The sequence below is a fragment of the Melozone crissalis genome, unplaced genomic scaffold, assembly GCF_028551555.1.
Source record: "Melozone crissalis strain CALT ecotype California unplaced genomic scaffold, PUWL_Pcris_2 ptg000034l_1, whole genome shotgun sequence".
In the NCBI taxonomy this organism is placed as follows: Eukaryota; Metazoa; Chordata; class Aves; order Passeriformes; family Passerellidae; genus Melozone; species Melozone crissalis.
Genome location: NW_026535812.1, coordinates 1,899,897 through 1,914,212, shown reverse-complemented (window position 1 = coordinate 1,914,212; position 14,316 = coordinate 1,899,897). Strand labels below are relative to the sequence as shown.

Here is a 14,316-nt window from a genome sequence, read left to right as displayed (position 1 = left end):
GCGGAGCAGGCACCACCCACCCGACATGGCGGCCCCGGGGAGGCTCCGACCCGGCGGCGCTGCCCGCCGAGCCTCGGCGGCGGGACCGGGAGCTGCGCGGGCGCCCATCCACCCGCCGTGCGGAGCGGCCCAGGAGCCTCGGAGAACCGCGCCCGCCCTTTGCCATGCGGTGACCGAGCGGCTCGCCCGCCATCGCCGGGAAGATGTCGCCCGCTTGCCCCGGAAGCGCTCGGGCAGGCGCCAACATGGCGTGGCGGTGCTGGGCCCGCGCCGGGGGTCCGCGGCCGCACAGGTGCCGCCGGCACGGCCAGGGACGGGGAGGGTGAGGGAGGGCACAGGCGGCTGGGGCGGGCGGTGCTGACGGTTCGCATGTTTCCCCCGCAGGCTGGCGCTGCTGCTGCTGCAGCCGCGGCGGGGTTTCCGCCGGGCGCGGCCGCGGCCCGAGGAGCCCCCGGCAGCCGCCGCCGAGGCGCGGCCCGGCCCGCCGCTGCCCCGCCGCAGCCTCTGCCCGCCGTCACCCACCACCGCCGCCGGCCGCCCCTCGCCGCGCCGCCTGGTGAAGCCCCTCCTGTTCGCCGTAGGGGTAAGTGGCTCCTGGGCCGGGTGCTGTGCACGGCTGGGAGGAGCGGGTCGGTAAGGAGCATCTTCCATCGGTCTCAGGGCAATGCTTCCTCCCTGGGCTTCGCTGCTCAGACCCTCAAAGTTAACGCAAGGTTCTTGGCCAAATACTGTAGCATTATAATCAGCTAATACAATGTAACTTCAGCTGAATCAAAGGAAATACCGTAAAGCCATCCCAGTTTCATTCCATTTCCGTGAACTTAGTAATTTCATTGACCAGTTTTGTTTGCGAATCTTTTTGATAAAACATCATCTCATGACACTGAACATCCAGTAAAACTGAGGAAATGGCCTGAAGATGCACAAGGAGAAATTTAGATGAGATGTTAGAGAAAAAAAAAGAAACAACAGAAGGGGTTGCAAAGCGTTGAAACAGACTGCCGAGAGCAGTGGTGGAGTCCCATCCCTGGGAAGTGTTCAGAACACACGTGGACGCACTCGAGGAGAGGGTGAACTCAGTGGTGGTGCTGACATTTGGACCCATGCTCTTCAAGGTGTTTTCCAGCCTTAAGGGCTGTGCCGTGCTCTGAGTCCCGTGGTCAGCTGTGCCACAGGTCCCGCTGCCGTGCTCGGGAGTGGCATTGCCTGGGATGCCCCGGCCGGGGCCTGGGGCAGGCACTGAGCAGTGCCCGGTATCCCCAGTTTGCTTAGCCTTATCCAGTATCCCCAGTTCACTGAGCCTTTTCCCGGTATCCCCAGTTCACTGAGCCTTTTCCCGGTATCCTCAGCTCACTGAGCCGTGCCCGGTATCCCCATTCACTGAGCCGTGCCCGGTATCCCCAGTTCAGTGAGCCGTGCCCGGTATCCCCATTCACTGAGCCGTGTGCAGTATCCCCAGTTCAGTGAGCCGTGCCCGGTATCCCCATTCACTGAGCCGTGTGCAGTATCCCCAGTTCAGTGAGCCGTGCCCGGTATCCCCATTCACTGACCCGTGCCCGGTATCCCCATTCACTGAGCCATGCCCGGTATCCCCAGTTCAGTGAGCAGTGCCCGGTATCCCCATTCACTGAGCTGTGCCCGGTATCCCCAGTTCACTGAGCTGTGCCCGGTATCCCCAGTTCACTGAGCCGTGCCCGGTATCCCCATTCACTGAGCTGTGCCCGGTATCCCCATTCACTGAGCTGTGCCCGGTATCCCCAGTTCACAGGCTCGGCCTTCGGCTCCGCCGCCATCTGGCAGTATGAGTCGCTCAAGTCGCGCGTCCAGACCTACTTTGAGGAGGCTCGGGCAGACTGGATGGATAAAATGCGGCCGCAGAAGAGAGGAGAATTCAGAAAGCAGGTACACAAAACCAGGCCCGGCTGCTCACACAGGGGCTGAGCCCTGCGAGGCACAGCTTCAGCTCTCCTCTGCTGTGAGCATGGTTTGTACGACACATCCTTGTCCTGGTTGTTCTGATTTGGAACTTGTAGGAATATTGGCTTCTCAAAAAATTACAGTGGATCAGTTGATGTGCAAGGAAAACTGATAGAATTAGTTCTAGAAAACTGTAACTTAATATCACTGTGAAGGTTATAGTGGAAAAATGGAGAAAAGTACCCTCATCACCCAGAACTGCAGGAAGGAGAGGTCAGAAGTGGGAATTTGTTAATCTAAACAAATTTTGCTTTTTCACCTTAAAAAAAACCCCAGCAAATGTTCTTGCTTTATCTTAAGTGCTCTCAAAAGTGAACATGAATTCTCAGAGGACAGAACTAGATTAAATTCTCAGTCTTATGCTTAAGGCTTTTCAGTTCTGTGACTTCTGAAATGCATATTTTTACCCTCTAAACCCTTAAAAATACAAGGTTTTAGAGGGCTTTTTTACTTTAAGAGTTGACATTTCCACACAAATACTTTTAAGTTTGGGCAGCAAGAACAAAATAAGTGCTGCAAGATTTGTCATAAATTTAGTTGGCATCCCAAAAATATCAGTCATTTAGTTTTTAATTAAGTATACTTAAACCTAACCTAAACATTCATGTATGCTTGCATTTGTTTCAAGGTTGCTACTGGTTTGTGATAGACCAGGCTTGGTACTCATTCAGGTCTCCTTCCAAGGGAAGCAGGGCTGAGCATGGAGCTGGACAGGTTTGGGATCCTGGGACACACAGCATGGTGCACACCAGCACTGCTGTGGAAATGGGCACATGGGATAACCCTGGTGGGCAGCAGAGCTCCATGTGGCTCCTTGCTCATGGCCCCCACAAACCCCCAGTGAGCTGGGAGAAGAAGAAAAGCAAGAAAACTTTTGGGGGTGAAGATAAAACAATCACCAAAAAATTTTTTAGTAAGTCTGAGAAGAGAGAAGAAAACAAGTGATGCATAGGTAGTCACTCACAATCTCCTGTGGAAAAACCTGTGCCCAACCAGTTAATGAGAAAAATATGTTAAAGCTCCTGAGATCCCCTCTTTTGGGGAGATGCCGGTTCCCTATTTGGTAGGGAATATCTCTGGTTAGTTCAGATCACCTGCTTGGTTGTGTCCCCTTCCAACTTGTTGCAACCTGCAGCTGCAGAGTGAGAAATGCAAAAGATCTTGATGTTGTGCAGATGTTATGTTGATGATGTTCTACATTCACCAGAATGTAGAACATTAGTGTGTTCCCAGTACTGTCTTGGTCAAAAATCCAAAACACAGAGCCAGGTATAAGGTGCTAGAAAGAAAATTACCTTTATCCCAGCAGACTTTCTTGTTTGGTGTATATGAACTGCAGGGGAGATTGTGATCAGCACTTAATATTTTAAAATAATTATGTCTTTACACTTTTGTTTTCCTTCAAAATCTGAAGGGGAAGATCTGGTGATTAGCTATCCAAAAAAGAAAACTAAACTGCACTGTTGTTAATAGGCTATAACTCCCAATCCCTATCTTCAACGGGTAAGTTCTATTTCTAAGAGTTCAGGATTCTCCTGTTGTTTCTGAGGGCATATAATCCTTGTATTTTAGAAAAATCCTATCTGTTCTGTGTTCTTATACTGAAGACTATCCTCTGCCAGATAATTAAACAAAAAATGCAATGAAGTTGTTACTTTAATATCAAACAGTGAATACTTTCTTTCATACAGCATTGCATCCCCTGCCTCCAACCTGCAGATAATTTTTATGACATTGTCCCCATCAATATGGTTTGGAAGGTCATTGAGGTAGCAACAAAATATATGTCCAAAATGATTACAAAAGCTGAGCAAGGGCAAAGGGGGTGCAATTTGTCTGTGGGCTGACTGCACTCAAAATAAACTTTTTCAGGGGTTTTAAACTTGAAGGAGGGCTGGGTGAGCTGGACGCAAGGGGGAATGGATTCCACATCTTGTGAGCCACCTCTGCAAAAGTGATCCTGGCACAAAAGTGGCATCACTCAAAGGTGGGTGGTGTGATGTTAGACAGCATTAGGGTGAGGCTTAGTCGAGGCAGGATTTATGCTAACTTTGGCTAATCTGCTAAAGTCAGCATTATGGGCTAGATCTTTGTTTAATGCAAGCAGGGTAAACCCACTGGAGTTGTGCAAAAGGATATAATCCAACTCTTTTTGGAGAAACTCTTCATCCATATTGGGTATTTTATGAAAAGGAGGGTAGAAAGCTGTTCTTGAGTAAGGAAATGTCAACTTGAAAAGCTAAAGCAATCAGAAGTAAAACAAATTGAAACCAATTTACTTCACGGATTTCAAACAAATGCTTTCCATTCTTAAAAATGTATAAGCTTTACCTGGCTGTTTCTGAAATTGCAAGTGCTTCATGGTGGCATTGATGGACAACACTTCTGTTCCAGGTTAACAGCTGGTGGAATAACCTGACTGAGGGTCAGCGGACTGTGACAGGTTTGTGTTAGCTTACAAGTATTAGACATTCACAGGAAGAGAAATATGGCAAACAGGTACAGTATACTAAAACAGATGGCTTTCATACCGTGTTTAGGTTGTTGGGCACAAAGCATGTGGAAATTTACACCTGCACATACACTATTTCTGCTACCACTCCTTCTCACAAACTGTTTTTTGTATGCCTGAAAAAAGTTCCCGTGCATCTGTGTGAGAGAGTGTGGAGGATTAAGTAGAATCCTCCCCCAGCAATATTTTGCTCACGAATTATGAAAAACAGCAAATGCTCTTAGAAGAAATAGGTGGATATATTCCACTGAAATGTGGGAATTAAAAATTCCCTAATAGTTACATATTTGCAGTATGACATATGAAAAGTAGCAAAAAATTAGCCTTTGAGCTTTCCTTTGGTTATAATGTAGTTTTGATTGGTTAGCCTAATGCCAAATCCCTGAGATAAATGTAATGTGTGAAACAAAATTGATGAGAGCTTGATTCAAATCCAATAGCTGAGCCCTGTCTCCTGCTATATATTCTACATTAAGTATTAACTGAATCTGTATTAGCAGGTTGTTAGTGTAAGGTTACTTAAATGCCATTTAAGTTGTTTCACCTTTCATGTTTCCAGGTATTATAAAACATTTTAAATACCTAAATGCTTGGACAGAAGTAGAGAAAGCACTTTAAACAAGAAATAATACATTTTCATTATGTTTCCAATAATTTACACTCCTATTCAAAGTAAAGTAAGATGGCAATAACATCTGTGAAGTAAAAAGCTGTATTTGCTGTCTCCCGAAGGTCACAAAGCCAATTCAACTTTGCAGTTTTCTTAAAACCAAAACACCCCCCCAGAAAGAAACAGAATATGTAGTGTGTATTTGTATGGTTCCCCCAGTGTTCTCTTGTGCAGTTAAATGCAACTGTGCAGTAGATCAGTGGCATTTGGAAATAAATAGCAAGAGGGGCAGGAAATGGGACCTCTTAGCTGGCTCCTTTTTCATTGATTCTGCAATAGAATGTAGCAGTTTGAAACCATAGCTTGGACCTTCTCAGCACAGATCTTTGTGGACTGTTGGATTCATTACACTGTGTGTTAGAACAGTTGCAATTAAATGTCATATTTCTGAAAGACTTCCACTATATAAATGTAGCTTTCAGTGTTTTTCATTGCTTTTTCTAAACCGTGTACCAAGTAAGAAGTGGATATTGCTTTTAATGGAATTGTAAAGAAAAAGTACAATTCTACAAGCTGTCTTTTTAAATACTTGCTTTCAGTAAGCATTATGGTGTATTACATTGGTAATTTGCTTTTATACTTTCTTTTCCCCTCTTGTTAGGTATCATAGCTGCAAATGTCTTTGTGTTCTGTTTGTGGAGACTGCCTGGCATGCGACGATTTATGTTTACATATTTCACCTCAAATCCATCCTCCAGTAAGTGAACAGTAATTCAGGTGCCTTTCCTACACAGAGACGTAACAGAGCCTCTGATGATGCTGCAGAAGGCTGAGGTGCATTTGGCTTACTGAGAGCATCACCCACAAGCAATCTCAGTCATGCTCAAACTCATTATTCCATCTAGGCAGGAAGTGCTTTGAGGGGAACAATGTTAGGAGTAATGGATCTGATTTTTTAAAACAAACACAACTGGTGCTTTTCTAAATATTGTAACATCAGAACTGTTGCCTGCTCTCTGGCCTTTTCCTGCCTGCAGTGGGATGCAGCTCCTGCCTGAATAAAGGTGAGAGGTGCTTTTCCCAGTGATAGCAGCCAGACTGCTTTCTTGGACAGAGTGCAAATCAAGGCACCCAGTGAAGGAGGACAATAAGCTGTACTACATAATGCCATTCATAAATTAGACTCAAATGTGATTATTTCCCCCCTTTAATGTTCTGTGGGATGCAGACAGAGCCATCATCAGTCATGTGCATGCATGCTTTCATCAGTAGACAAGGATTAGTCTGTAGGTTGTGTACAGAGTCCTTGCTTCAAAGCTGTGCTTTCAATCACATTGGGAAAACCCAAACAAACCAAGCACCAACTTGGCTTTCACTGTGTGTGAAATGCGCTGAAGATATTAACCTAGGAAAAAAATTTAGTAATATTTAAAAAATGGGGTTTCATTTTTACAGCAGAGAAAAGAATTAAAAGGACAAGGAGACAAACTTGTTTGGAAGGTACTTCCTGCTACATCTTAATTTCTGCTGAAAAAGTGGAAACTCAGCCAGTTCCCCCACACACTCCAAAGCTAAAGATATCTGCTACCCAGATCTGAGCATGTCACCCCAAACACTCCTCTTCTAAATAATGTTGACCTTCAAACCTGCTAATTGGCTTGTTTGCATTTTCAAGGCTGCCATTTCAGTGAGGAAATCTAGTAGCTTTTGCAGAAAGGAAAACTGTTTTTTCTCTGAGTTCATCTTTGTTGCAAATTCATTTTATATGGCTGCTCATGTACTAAAAATCCTTCATCATATACATATATAAATTAAATACCTTTTTTCTTTTTCAAAGCATAGGACATATGTCATAATGTTTTCTATGAAACAGTCCCCAGTAGGTAACTAAGACTATTATTACAAGTTGCATATCTTTGGGGTATATGTTCTTCCTTTGCAAAAGGTATTGCTTAGAATTGGAAATTTGTTCCATTGCTGGGTTTACTTCCTAGCTTGTATTTGAGAATCTAGGCATAATTATCCTATAGTGTCTCTTGATACATTTCTAGTCTATATGATGTGTAAGTTGAAGCAAATTAAATGACTTCATGTGCATTGCTTCTCTCTTTTGTAGGAGCCCTGTGTTCTCCCATGCTGCTCTCTACATTTAGTCACTTCTCTCTCTTCCACATGGCAGCAAATATGTATGTTCTGTGGAGCTTTTCCAGCAGCATTGTCTCTCTTCTGGGCTGTGAGCAGTTCATTGCAGTGTACCTTTCTGCTGGTAAGGTTAAATATATATATTTACAACACTTAAAAAATATAAATATGTGTTCAAAAATTAAAATGTGTACTTGGTTAATAGATGTATGATGACAGATGGCCATTGTTCAGTCCCACACATTGCTTTATACTAAAGGCAGTACTACTTTGCTGTCATACAGATTTTTGGTGGGTTTAAGATACTGGGCTTTGAAATATAAAACTGTATCTGGTTTTAATTCCTGCTTTATTACCAAAATAAAACAGCTGTTAGTACAGTCTCTTGGAATTTTTGTGACAAGAGATGACAGTTAATTTGTACTTTCTTCCTTGCTGCTGTCATTCCCAATAGTAATTTCTCTTTTTCAGGGGTTATCTCCACTTTTGTCAGTTACGTTGCTAAAATGGCCACGGGAAGGTTTGAACCATCCCTTGGAGCTGTAAGTACCTTGGAATATGAGAGACTCATCATGATCTTTGAAGCCAGTTTGAAAGCCTGCTCTATTCTTTCACCTCTGTAAAAGCCAAGAGTATATTTAGGGTAATGGACACTAGAAAGGTTTATCACAATCAAGTAACCAGGTACAAACTGGTTCTCCTGAACTGGTTCTCCTGTGCAACAACTTGTCTGTTCTTCAGAAATGTTCCCTCTGCTGCAGCAGCTGCCCAGAGCTAACATCACTTAATGCTGAGGGTTGGAAATGAGTCCTCAACAGCAGGAGCTCTTGTCCCTGAGCAGATCAGTTATGTAACTTTTTATTGCAAAAATGGTATTTTGTAATTGTGTAGCAGTCTTCTCTAATTAAAAATAGAATACTTTGGAAAGAGATAATGTAATCAGACAATCAAACTCAGCATGTGATCCCAGTGGAAGTTGTAGGGCATGCTGTGCAGGAGGGGCAGCACTCCTGCCAAGAGTCTCACACGATGAATAATATGAGGCAGGCTGAGGAGCTTCTGTAGCTGCCAGTTCTTTCCAAGTGTTTTTAGTAGTAGAGTGTTTTAAAACACCTTGCATTTGAGGTTAACCTAGGCATTTGCCAGGTTTTAAAGGCTTAATTTACTAAACTGAATAATTTTGATAAAAGCCCAAAGTCAGATTCTCATTATTCTGTTAGAATGAAAAAACCTCTTTAGCTGTGCTGAATGTAGAACTTTTGGAAATACTGTAGTGTATGGTCCCTTTGTCTCATGAATCAATTATATCAGGAGCAAATTACTTTCTCTTAGTTTTACTGATCTGAACTTACTGAAATTACCACACATTGCATTAGTTTGCTGCATTCAGAGCCTTTCCATTGAGATTATTTCAGGGATACAAAACCCCATGGTCAATTTAGTGTACAGTCCAGGGAGTTACTTGTTTCATTGACAGAAGATTTTTGTTCCTGTCCATCTGTTCTTTTCCTTGGTTTTGTACAAGCTTCAGAATGATTTTGCTTCATCAGATATGTCTATGCTTGATTAATAAATATTAGATTTCTAGGGTTTACTTGAGAAACAGCACATTTCCAGAAATCATTATCTTAAATTTAGGATTGAGTATTTCTTAATTATATAAAACAATTTGAAGGATGTTTTCCCCCAGTATTTATTATTCCAAATATTGAAATTAAATAGTGGTGTCTTGTTTTATTTTTATTTGGAACTTTTCTGTGGTGACAAAAGGTGGTGTACTTTGAGTTTTGCCACAGGGCTGCATTTGAAAATAAAAGCTAAAAGGCAAACAGATTCACATGCAGAAAAATATATTATCCCTTATGTAACATGTTAGCTTGCCTTGATGTATTTTCCTGTGTTTGCAGTCAGGAGCTATAATGACTGTCCTTGCAGCCGTGTGCACGAAGATGCCAGAAGCAAAACTGGCCATCATCCTCCTTCCAATGTTCACATTTACTGCAGGAAGTGTAAGTGCCTTTGGACTTCAAAGAAATGCTACTCTCAAAACATTTCCCCCTTTCTCCTCAGTATCCTCTTCCTCTGTGTTTTTAAGCTGTTAAATGCATTTTAAAAGAGAAGAGGGCTCATAGAAGTCACAGGGAATTCTGAATTGGTGCAGCCTAGCAGAGGCATTACAGCAGAGTGTGGTGAATTCAGAATTATTCTAAATTCCATCCTCCAGGGGTCTGTTTCAGATCTAATCCCAAGAAGTGAAAGAAGCTGGAGGGGAATCAGGTTCACCTGTCTGAAGAAACTTACATACACATCCTCCTCTTTCTGATGGGTGATATTTTTATAGCAGCACTTGAAACAGGCTGCTGTAAAACTGGTATGTGGTCTTTAAAGAAAAATTTATCAAGATGAGAAACACAGAATTTCACTTCTTGAGATGATATTCCAGCCCTGGAGGAACATTTGCCTTCTCATATCATCTTTTGATACTTTCAGGAACACATTTGGAATTAGAAGTAGGCTACTAAGACTTGTCTTTGTGTGTAGTACTAGGACTCCTTTTTTTTTGTTTCATTAAGTTGTTTTATGCACATCCACTGCCACATTTAAGAAAAGCTTCTCATGTATATCTCAACTTGCTTTAATAAGTTAATCATGTTTGGTCCACTACTTAAAGGTGTTTTACTGCTTAAAGCAGTTAAGCCAGGTCATTCCAAGATCATGAGATTTAATACTCTTTGTAAGTGAAGCTTACAGATTTGAACAAACATTCTTAGATGTAGCCTTCATGTTTTTCTTGCACTTCTGCTTGGGTTGACCTGGGGTTTTTTGAATGCTACCCTTTAACTGCATCTTTCTTTAAAAGGTGGCCAAGGTGGAAGTACAGGCAGAGCCACAGAAAGCATTGCCCAGAAAAAAGCATTGCACAGAAAGCAAGTGCTCACTACAAAACAGGAACAATATCAGCTATTGCAGTAGAAACATTGGAATGATTTTGGCCCAACTGTGTAACTGTATGATTGTTTATCTAAACTTTACACATTCCTTTAATCTACCTTACCTATACTGTGATGAGCTTTCAAATGAAACAAGCCAGTGTAGCAGTGGAGCTTCTATTCTAACACTACACTCATGCTTAAGGAAAAATCCTGCCTAAAGTACCATTTCATCCTAGCATTAAATCTGTCAGTCCTTATGAAATGAGGCATTTAGTAAAGTCTTGTCTGTTGACAGTTCTGGTGCCTTGTGTCTCCTGAAGATGGTACAGCAGCAGCTCGTGCTGCCCTGCTGTGGATTGTTCACTGCCATCCTGATTTTCTGCCTTCCAACCAATGTTTCTATCAGATAAGATAACAGGGATGCTGCCTCACGTGTTCCATCCATTATAGAGTTGTGTTCAGGAGCACAGATGCACATAAATCTAAGCTACAGCAGAATTAGAGAATGAGAATGTTGCAATTACATATTTTGTGGTGTCTTATCGCATGTGCTCTTTCAAGTAATTTTTGTTTCCCCCTGACCCAAGTTTGGAATGTATTTGTAGCTTTAGAAATGAAGATTGGAAGAGACTGAGTGTTCAGAAAGGACACATTCCCACCTTGCACTATTCTTTAGCTGCTCACATCTGTATTTTGACAGCACAATTCAGTTGGAGACTGAGTCTCTTGTTTTAAAACAACTTTTTTACAGTAATTTCTTTGATATAAAATCTATAAGATGTTTTTGATTCCAAATTTTTGCTCTGTGCTAGAATAGAAAACTGTTATCATTGGCCATTTTGTGCTGTGACTGATCCTGTCCATTCCATGTTCTCTCCTTTTAGGCTTTAAAAGCCATAATTGCATTTGACACTGCAGGGCTTGTTTTAGGCTGGAGACTTTTTGACCATGCTGCACACCTTGGAGGAGCTCTCTTTGGAATGTAAGTCTGTATTTACTAACTCTGTTTTGTATTTAATTTAATCCTGTATTTTTCTCTCTTCCTATTGCTGAAGTGTGGGGTTTTTTCTGTAAAGTTGTCTTAACTAGCAATGAGTACAACTCAGTGTTACCCTTTTAGTGCTGTAAATTTTTGTGGAAAACATTGTAAACTGATGAGCTGAAAGAACTGAGCTGAACTGCCATAGAATCATGGATTAAATGTCAGGTGGTCCTGTAACCTGGGCTGGCTGTTTCTGTCCTGCACTTGCCAGCACATTGAAGAGAGTCACAGGGCAGAAAAGATTCCCACAAAACACAGAATAGACAAATTAAAATAACTTTAAAGAGCTAAAAAAATGTCTTTGTGTCAGTGTTTCTCCTCTAATTGCAAATTTACAGAGAGCTACAGAGTTAATAAAAGCTCAGGCCAAATTCCTTTGAGCAGCCTCTAGTGCAATTTTCTCAGTGTTGCTGTATTGCCTTTGTGGGGACAAATTAGTAAATTAGTTCTTCCTAATTAGTAAGAACTACTAGAAACAAGTTTGTAGGAAACAGTTCTGTATTGTTCCATGTTTGAACTACATTGAATTTTTCCCCTTCTACCCAATTGCAGACCTATTGCTAAGTGCATTTTTGAATATTTTATGTAGGCATTTGAAAAGCCTACCTGAGATTTTACTAGGCCAGACTTAAAGGCAAACCAGCTTGTAATTCCCTGTTTCTTGGCTTTGGTGTCAGTAAGCTCTGTGCTGTACAGCCTCCTTTTCTCCCTGTCTCTGCTATCACAAATGCATGATGTAGTCTTGCTGATTCAGAAGTGCTTTCTGTCCTGATGGATCTGAATCAGCTTGTTCATTGTGAGGAGGAACAGTCTGCTTTGGTAAGGCAAATTCACATGTTAAAAGAGGATAGCAGTTGCAGTAAAAGTGGTCTGGAGTTGGCAAGTTTCTTGCTTTCCTCACCTACATATTTTTACCTGTTTGTTCTACTCAGTGATGAGTTTGATCACTTTATGGTAAAAGAGAAAGGGCCTTGTTTAGGACCTATGCTGAATGGCCAAAGTATTTTCTCTACATTGCCTCCCACTTTAGAAAGCAGCTGTCTGATTTAAAGGGATGGCCAGTTCACTGGCTCCTGGCTCACAGAACAGTGCTTTTGTTCCTCAGGATTCAGGTGTGGAGTTGGGCTTGGCAGAGAACCTTCAGCCTCTTTCCATGTGGTTGCTTCCCCTCATGCCTCTCCACCATAACCTCCATTGCTAATCACTTATGATGATATTCATGTATTAGCATATATAATTGCCTGGGAATATAAACAAAGCTAGAACACTTTGATAGATTCATCTTTAGGTGCAAATAGAAGAAAATCCATTTTGAATGGAACGTGGTTGTTCTTTATGGAGCAGTTGTATTTTTGTAGGAGAAGAAAGAACACTTCTCCTTGGTGTTGTCAGTGAGGGTCAGCACAAGCAACACAACTGTTTTAACAGTCTTCTATATGGAGATAATTTTTTATGCCTTTCTAAGTGGAAATCACAACAGCTTGAAATTAAAGGCAGGAAAACTGTTCATTCTCAGGACTGAGACAAACAAGAACAACAAAGTTAAGTGTTTGCAGTCAAGAGAATGAGTGGCTTACCTGCTGTTTTGCAAGCACGTTGTTCTTTGTGCCTTAGTTTATCTTGTCTCTTACACTGAGTATTTCCTGGGTTTCAGGCTCAGCCTGTTTTCCCTCAGATGCAGAGGGATGTCACAGTTAACTTTAACCATGGCTTGCTTTCCCAGGTGGTATGTGACTTATGGCCACGAGCTCATCTGGAAGAACAGAGAACCACTGGTGAAAGCTTGGCATGAAATGAGGACAAAGAACACAGGAAAGGGAGGAGGTGGAAGATCTAACTGATTCTAATCCTAGAGATTCCTCGTGCCCAAGTGGTATCTTACTTGAAGACATGGGATTGAATTGGTTTGGAAGGTGTTTTTGCTACTCCACATTAAGCCTCTAAGGAGCTGAAGTTTCTAATGTAACAAAATTATGTTACAAAAATTCATACCCATAGAAAATGAACTCTTTCAAAGGTGGAACAATAAAGGTTTTTATCCTATTGCTTTCTGAAGTAACAGTCCACATTACCTTTTCAAAGGTGAATAAAACATGTTTTTCAATTAAGTGACCTAAATCTCTGTTAAAAAAATGAAAATGGGATGCAACTGGTTAATATTAGCAAGATAAACATTTTCAGAACTGAGGAATTTAATGGATCACAGACCCCTAATGTCTGCCAGACAATACAAGGTGCTTTCCTAGAAGGGAAAGTGGGACTCAAACAAGGCTAATATGGTGAAGTTCAGTGGTTCTTGTTGTTGAAAATATTGGACGAAGTGAGGCAGTGGTCTTGTTTGATTTGAAACTTGAAATATATGTAGCAAGAGTGGATTGTTTGCCAAGGCTTATGTACTGGTTTGATGGTCCAGCTTTGTCACCTGTGGTTTATTCAACTTGTGGTTTTCTTTTCTGTTGAGTTCCAGCAAGCTTTTAGATCTTATTAGATTTTACTACAATGATATATCCTTTTCATAATGACATGCAGGGGAAGAATGACATACTGTGGTTTTTGATATTCTACCATGAGTTACACTCCTTTCTGTATTCTTTCACTACTTTGATTTGGGGGTGGGGTAGAGGGGTATTCTTTAAGCTGTGCCTTATTGTTAAGTTTTGTTTAAGGTTTTTCTAAGGATTTTAAACCTGTAACATATGGTTCAGAATCTGCCAGTTTTACAAAATAAGCAGCTTCAGCAACAATAGATGAGGTGCCTGAGATCAGCAATGCTGTTAAGAGAAGTAACTGCTAAAGTCAAGCTGAGGGTAGTACCATAAGCAGTGTTCCTATTTACAAGTAAAAACTGGATTTGGGGTGTGCTGCTACTCTGTGCCTGTCATGCAGGGCTGATATTGAACCCATTGCCAAAGGCTGAGGAATTTTCGCAGACACAAGCTGGTGGCTTCAAGCCCTTAACTCTTTCCTGTCAGCTGAGTTAGTCCTTCCACATAGACTCTCCTGCCAAGAATATGTTGCATTTGTAAGAAGCAACTTTGTAGGTGTTTTTACTTTATAGCAGTGCCTCATATAAAATAAATTTCTGTGGGGAAAGGGAATA

The 14,316-nt window shown here is 41.9% G+C and overlaps 1 protein-coding gene across 1 annotated transcript; it reads left to right on the top strand.

Annotated features, from left to right (window-relative positions):
- The first annotated feature begins 245 nt into the window (after nt 1-245).
- Nucleotides 246-13,263, top strand: PARL (presenilin associated rhomboid like). Its single transcript, XM_054282984.1, has 10 exons — nt 246-322; nt 385-583; nt 1,762-1,902; nt 4,372-4,420; nt 5,761-5,856; nt 7,216-7,365; nt 7,713-7,783; nt 9,149-9,250; nt 11,059-11,156; nt 12,940-13,263. The coding sequence occupies exons 1-10, from the start codon at nt 246-248 to the stop codon at nt 13,055-13,057; spliced, it is 1,101 nt and encodes a 366-aa protein (XP_054138959.1). The 3' UTR covers nt 13,058-13,263.
- The last annotated feature ends 1,053 nt before the right edge of the window (nt 13,264-14,316 follow it).